Raw genomic sequence first — 7,585 nt, 5'->3', positions numbered from 1 at the left:
GAAAATTGCAGCTTGAATGGTAGAGACTTGGATGGTGTCAGGACCTCACCTCCCCTCAGTTTCTAATCTAAATCACACCTCTTTTAATTTAAAACCATTCCCCCTTGTCCTATCACTATCTGCCCATGTAAGAAGTTGATTTTCCTCTTGCTTCTAAGCTCTCTTTCAATATTGCAAAGCTGCAAAGTATCCTCCTTAGAGCTTTCTCTTCTCCAGGCAGGACAACTGCAACTCCCTCAGCCTCTCTTCATAGCAGTGTCCCGAGCCCTTTGTTCATCTTTGTGGCTTTCCTCTGGACCTGCTCCAAAAACTCGACATCACAATCCAGATGGGGCCTTCTGAGGGCTGAGTAGAGAAGGACAGTGCCTTCCCTCACTCTGATGACCACCACTCTGTTGATGAAGCCCAGGGTACAGTTGGTCTCCGGCTGCAAACACACATCTGGCTCCTGTAAGGGTTTTCATACAACAGGAGCCCTAAGTCCTTCCCAGTCATATGGACTCCAGGAGAAAAAGAGCAGGGTGATGCCTCATAGAAGTGGAAGGAATCCAAACACAGGTTTAGGAACATGATATCCACTGACAGTAAATACAGACACATATATATATGAACAGTAAAGGAAAAAGTATATATTAATGAAAAGAAATACATAAAATAAACAGAAACGAGCATAAAATAGTGTCATTGTGGAGAAGACAGTATCATATGTAGAGACAGAATAAAAGCTTATGCCTGCTGAAATGTGACCATGACATCATTTTCCTCACTGCATCCCTAAGCTCCTGATTCCTCATGCTGTAGATGAGGGGGTTAAATGTTGGAGGCACCACTGAGTACAGAAATGACACCACCAGGTCCAGGGATGGGGAAGAAAGGGAGGGGGGCCTTAGATTGGCAAAAAAGCCAGTGGTGACAAACAGGGAGACCACAGCCAGGTGAGGGAGGCATGTGGAGAAAGCTTTGTGGCGTCCCTGCTCAGAGGGCATCCTCAGCACGGCCCTGAAGATCTGCACATAGGACACAACAATGAAAACAAAACATCCGGATAAGACAAGGACACTACAGAAAATAAGCCCAACTTCTCTGAGGTAGGAATTCAAACAGGAGAGCTTGAGGATCTGAGGGATTTCACAGAAGAACTGATCCACAGCATTGCCTCGGCAGAAAGGCAGTGAAAATGTACTGGCAGTGTGCAAGAGAGCATTCAGAACTCCACTGCTCCAGGCAGCTGCTGCCATGGTGGCACAAGCTCTGCTGTCCATCAAGGTCCCGTAGTGCAGGGGCTTGCAGATGGCAACGTAGCGGTCATAGGACATGATGGTGAGGACAGAATATTCTGCTGACATGAGAAAGACAAATAAAAAGGTCTGTGCAACACATCCAGCGTAGGAGATGTGCCTGGTGTCCCAGAGGGCATTGGCCATGGCTTTGGGGAGAGTGGTGGAGATGCAGCCCAGGTCGAGGAGGGCGAGGTTGAGGAGGAAGAAGTACATGGGGGTGTGCAGGCGGTGGTGGCAGGCTACGGCTGTGCTGATGAGGCCGTTGCCCAGGAGGGCAGCCAGGTAGATGCCCAGCAAGAGCCAGAAGTGCAGGAGCTGCAGCTGCCGCGTGTCTGCCAACGCCAGCAGGAGGAACTCGCTGATGGAGCTGCTGTTAGGCATCTGCAGTTCCTGCTGGGCCTGGAGTCCTGTTCAGAGTGCAGAAGATAATGACAAAACAAGCCCTTTTTCAGAGACTCTCCTCCCACCATACTATAACAGTTTTTCTTTCTCTTAGGAAAATGTTCATTTAATTTGAATTTATTTTCATGAGTTTCATCAACCCTTAAGAAGTACAAGATTAAGGAGCTCTTACGTTCCTCTCATTTCCTAATCACACCGCAGCACCCTGGATATTTTCCTCTTTGGAACAATTTCCATACCTCAGATCTTCTCCCCGTCTGCACTCAGAGTGCCCATCTCAGCCTCTGTGCATTAAATTTCTCTCTTAGGGAAAGCTGCCTGTGTGCAGGATAAGTGCATTATTCATGTCTGCTGATAATTTTGGTAATTTCAGCTGATACTTTTGGAGAGGAGACGCGGAAAGCACATGAGGAGCTTGTTCATATAATAGCAGATTGAGGAAGGTAGAATTCAGGATTCTCAGAGATGTGTTCAGATTTCACAGCTCCTTTCAGATTTCTGCCACCAACTCTTTCCCCTTCCCTAAGAACAGGAAATGGAAAATCCCTTCTTTGTCTCTCCTCTTGCAATGTGCCCCTGGAAACACACTGGCATGCAGTGTGTCTTGTGAACCCCCTGCCCAGGCAGCAGCTGTGACAGCAGAAGGCCCTGGCCTTGCCCTGCCCTGCCCTGCCCTGCCCTGCCCTCCGGGGGGCTCCTTCCCCCCACACGTCTCCCCGCAGCGCCCTGGGCAGCTCCCCGGGCAGGCTGAGTGCAGAGCCTGGCAGGCGGCACAGTCCCTGTCCCAGCACACAGCCCCTGGGGCACAGCAGGGACCTGCTCTGCAGGACAGCCCTGGGCACCCGGCTGCAGCTCTGGCTGCACAGCCTGCAGCCGTCCTGGGACACGCAGCCCTCAGGGCTGTGCTTCTGATGCTGCATCAGGAAAGCCCTCAGCTGGAACAGGTCTTAATCCACAGTAAAAAAACATGGAGTGCCTTCAGACTGACCTGCAATGGGCTGTCCCAGATTTAGTAATTCCTGCATTAAAGCCACTACACTGCCTGCGAAGAGAGACTTACTTGTTAAGGGCTGTGAGAAATGCTCCTCCAGTGAGCTCACAGCCTAATGTGCCACACTGCCTGCCAGCTCTCTTCCTTATTTCCTCTACCTGTCTCTTGCAGACCATGCCCCCAGCCCTGCTATGTGCTGCACAGGAGTTGCTCCATTGCACTGTTGTCTCCCTGAGACAGAGCCCACTTGTAGGAGCTCTCTGTGTCCCAGGAGCCTGGCCCAGCGCAGCAGCAGATGATGTCATTTCTATCTTCCCCACTGATGTCCCTGGGTCTCCATGGCCAACAGCTCCTGAAAGACAACAGATTCATGACTGTACTTCTAAATCTGCTCAATTAACCACCAAATGTCCAGTGGACAGTGACTAATTCCAGACATATGGTTAGTCCTACCAGAGAGTGTTTGCTGAAACAAAAAGGGCACTCAGGCAAGGACAGTGGACTTCCGTTGGGAAGAGCAGTCATCCAGCTGAGGCAGTGCAGGCATCTCATCCCTACATGGAAACCCTGGAGCTGAAATGGGATTCAGCACCCCACAGACACAAAGGAGTTTCAGGGATTCCTCAGGAATTCAGTTCAGATGTGCACAAGGAGTTGCCTGCATGTGAGCTCCTGCTCTGAGTCCTTGGTCCTTCAGCGGGGAGTCAGTAGCACACACACAGACCCTGGGTGTGACCAAGGTGCTTGGGGTGCTGCTGGATGTGTGCCAGTGCTTGTGAAGTGTGTGGGAAATCCCTGAGATAGACACCTCCTTCCTGAGCATCAGCTGAGGGCCACATAGGGGATAATGGTATTCTCAGACATCCTCAATGACAACCAATCCCTTCATTTAGGGCACCCAAGTTAGCCTTTTTAACAAGTCTCCATGGTGCATGCAGAGTTATGCAGGTGACTGAATGGCTGAGCTCATGAAAGAAGAGCCAGGTCTTTCTCTGTTCTCCATCTACTGAATATTTTGGAGCTCCAGGCACTGCAGAGCTTGCACACATATTCATATTTCAACTGATGAAATGGGCATACATGTGAATGGCATCAGAAGCAGCCTAGTGTCAGGCCAGTTCCCTAGGTGGTCCAGCACACACACATTCTGCTGGCAAATGCAGCACAGGGCCTTCAGGAAAGCCATGCCCTAGGAGTGTCCGTGCTGCTGGGACAACGCCATGCCTCACAGTGGGTCTAATGCCTGTGTGCCACCTTCTGAACACAAATACCGTAGATGTGTTATGCAGCCATGCTAGGAACAATGGTGCTTGTTTCTTTATGTGTTTTTGCACTAATGAGAATATCAACACATGCAGAGCTAGAAGTCTTTGCTCCGTTGCAGGCCTGAGCTCTTGTTTGGACCACAGGGACACGGTTAAATGGCTTCCACAACTGGACTGCAGCACAAGAGGGATACAGAGTTTTTGTGATGGATGAGTGAGGAGACAAGGAAAGCTGACTGCGCTCTGGGAGAGTGCACTGAACTTCTCCTGGGGATGGCAGAGCAGCCAGGTCAGAGCAAATGGTAATGGCAATCAAAGGAGACCAGCAGTGTCTGTTCCTGGCTTCCTGATCAGAAAGAGCAAGTGGAAGGTGCCCTGTGCAGACAGATGGGAGCCTCATCTTGTCAGGCCATTAGGAGGCCATTTTCACTGCAGTGTCAACTGCAAGGACAGCACAGCAGAGCATGCACCATCCAGAAGACTTCTGGAGAGCACAGCTGGCAGCTTCTTGAGCAAGGAATCCAAGAGGAGAGGTGCTTTGCTGGATCTCAAACTCACTGACAAGGAAGGGCTGGTGGGGAATGTGAATGTGAGCATGAAAGTGAACCTGTGCTGCAGTGGCCATGGGATGGTGGAGCTGAGGAGCCTGAAAGGAGGATAAAAGACAAGCTCACAACCCTGGGCTTCAGAAGAGCACACCTTGGCTTCTTCTGCAGTTCTCTGTAGTACAGCAGGGAAAGGCTTTGAGGGGAATGGGGTCAAAAAATGGGGTTACAATATAGGGATCATGGCTTCCAAGCAGAATAAGTCCATTCCTAGGAAGAGGAAGGCAAATAAAAATGTCAGAATTCCTGCATGACTGAGAATGGATTGCATTGGACTCACCCAAACACAGAAAGGAAGCGTGCAGGAAGTGGAAACAAGAAGAGGTCACCTGGCAGCAATGCAGAGTCTTTGTCCAGTGTTCCTGCTGAGATGAGTTTAGGAAAGTCAGAGTTCAACCGCAATTGAATGAGCCCAGACATATCACAGAGAAGGAGGGCTTGTAGAAATACAGTCCAGTCTACAAAAGGAAGGCTAGGGAGAATGTGGGCCCAGAGTAGAATGGGGCAGGGAACCTGGTGAGACAGGACATGGAAAAGTCTCTGACATTCATTTCCTTCCTGACCTCACAGTTTATTAGTTGGTCTGGGCTTCTTGGAATCCTGGGTGCCAGAGACAGGTGGGAAATGTTGGTGCAAGGCAGATGTACTGTTGGAGAAAGAAGAGGAGATCAGGGAATACCTAAGCAAACAGGATCCCTTGTTGGAAGAGGCTGACAAGCATTGTAGGATTTTTGAATGTTTTGGATTGAAGGACCCTAAAGACCATCCAGTTCCAACTCCCTTGCTGTGTGCAGGGCTGTCACACAGTAGATCAGGATGCCTGGGCCCTTGACATCTCGAACATCTCCAGGGGTGGTGCAGCCCCATCTGCTCTGGGCTGCCTGTTCCATACCAGCTCCATGCCTCACATGCTGATCTACGGAATGTTGGAAATTCCTTCCAAACGTCTAATGTAAATCTCTCGTTTGGTTTATTGTGTTTCATCCTGGTCCTATTATTCAGAAATGCTGTAAGAAGTCAGTCTCCATCTTTTTTATTTGAACAAGGCATTGGCTAGAAGATGTGGGAAGGCATAATGCAGAGTAGTGCCTCCACATTTCAGATCCCCAGAACAAGGAAGATGTCTGCAAGTGGGAGTTGATAAAAAAGTGTTAACACTTCTCAACTTCAAACATTCTCATGTGTCATCTCTATTTTTAAGTTGAGAATGCTCATATTACGGGGGATATTGTGTCTGTTATTTTACTTTATTTTTATTTTTATTATTATTTTTATTTTTATTTTTATTTTTATTTTTATTTTTATTTTTACTTTATTTTTATTTTTATTTTTACTTTATTTTTATTTTTATTTTTATTTCTATTTTTATTTTTATTTTTATTTTTATTTTTATTTTTATATTGCTTTTTTAATGGCCCTCATCCTCCAGGTGTCTCCAGCTCTCCTAAATCAATGACCGTGGTTCAGGCCATGTTTTCAGCAGGCCATCTGGACACATGCTCTTCCCACTGCTCTCTGGATTTCCCCATCCCTTGCTCTTTGTTCACTCAGATTTCTCTCTCCCAACTATCTGCCTGATCTCTGGTCTTCAGGGAGATTACTGAAATCTGCTCCTTCTCTCCAAAGTTGGATGGACTCTTTTTTCAACTCCTTAGCTGTCATTATATCTTTCCCTTCCTATCTCTGCTTAACTCATTTCTTGTACAACTATTCCCTGTGAAAGACAAACCTCATTAGATGCAGCCTGGACAAAGCATAAACTTTATCACTGTGTTTTACTTTCATTCAATTGCATCCCATTTCCTTCCATCTGTGGGAAAAAAATAAAATAAATAAAAGACCAAAAAACTGTCAAAAAGAAATCTTTCATTACCCATGTACAACTGGTTCTCTGAGGAATGCCAGGGGGAATTATTTCAAAGGAGGTTTAACACTGAGCGGGTGGCTGCAGAGGAGAAGAGTGATGTGAGGAAAAGTGATGCAAGTCCCATGGGGCCAATGGGAGCAGAAATGAGGTGGGGAAGTTGAGGAGCAATTTTGTCCACGCAGTGACAGAGCAAAGTTCATAAGGGAAAATCCTGGATCAATATCAATAGCCAAGAGCTGATTAAAATTCTTGTTTTAAACACAACTATATATAAATAGTAAATGAATGTCCGTTGGATTCTTCCTCATTAAGGTCACTCCAGACACCTCTCCAGTTTGCTGTGCAAGTTCTCAACACATAAAAAAGATGACAGGAAGGCACAAGGCACAGGAGACTTCTGTGAGTTGTAATGGGCCCCAGGGGACATTTGCTGCTGAGTCCATCAACCTCCAGTGCACAGAGAAGAGAAGATTGCACAAAGTGCTCAAGGAGACAAAGTCAGAAGGAACAGTGAAGTTTCTTGGAGTATTAATGGGCCCCTCTGAGGGCCATTCACAAGCAAGCTTCCCCAGGGACTTGTTAGAGCAGAGAATTGGAAGCCATGATTGCAGGCAGACCAAGGCACTGGGATGGTGGCTGTGATGCTGAGAAAAGCCTCCTTTGTCTTGTGAAGCAGAAAGGCCAAACCCTGATCCCCAGAGCCTTGGCAGGGAGATCCTGTCCGTCCTGCTGGCTCAGGGCCTTTCCTTCCTGGGGCAGTGGGATGGAGGTTTGTGTGATGTCAAATGAAAGAGCTTGGGGTCAGCAGCTGCCAGACTCTGCATGGGGTGCAAGGATGCCATGAGGCCCAAGTCCCATGTGGGCAGTGTGTCTCATCCCAGGATGTGGGATGTGAGAAGGGACCACTCTGAACAAGCAGTCAATCCCAATGAAACTTTGAACTTCAGATCTCTCAGGGCCAAGGTGAAGGCACCGCTTCCTCACTGGGAAGTTTGGCTCTGAGGATGCCATGTGTGATACTAACCCACATGCAGAGCCCCTTTCGCGTCCTGCACTTTTTCCACAATAAACCCATGCAGCGCTACAGGCTTGGGGATGAGTGGCTGGATGACTGTGAAGAGCAAAGGGACCTGGGGGTGTTGGTTGATGATTGGCTGAGTGTGAGCAGACAGCGT

The 7,585-nt window shown here is 48.1% G+C and overlaps 1 protein-coding gene across 1 annotated transcript; it reads right to left on the bottom strand.

Annotated features, from left to right (window-relative positions):
- Window positions 1-701: 701 nt before the first annotated feature.
- Window positions 702-1,661, bottom strand: LOC306956586 (olfactory receptor 14C36-like; the record flags this gene model as incomplete). Its single annotated transcript, XM_079547861.1, has 1 exon — window positions 702-1,661. The coding sequence occupies one exon, from the start codon at window positions 1,659-1,661 to the stop codon at window positions 702-704; it is 960 nt and encodes a 319-aa protein (XP_079403987.1).
- Window positions 1,662-7,585: the final 5,924 nt, after the last annotated feature.

The sequence above is a fragment of the Tetrao urogallus genome, assembly GCF_951394365.1.
Source record: "Tetrao urogallus genome assembly, chromosome: 32".
NCBI lineage: Eukaryota > Metazoa > Chordata > Aves > Galliformes > Phasianidae > Tetrao > Tetrao urogallus.
Note: the sequence above shows the minus strand (reverse complement) of the source record. Positions and strands in the feature narration are given on the sequence as shown.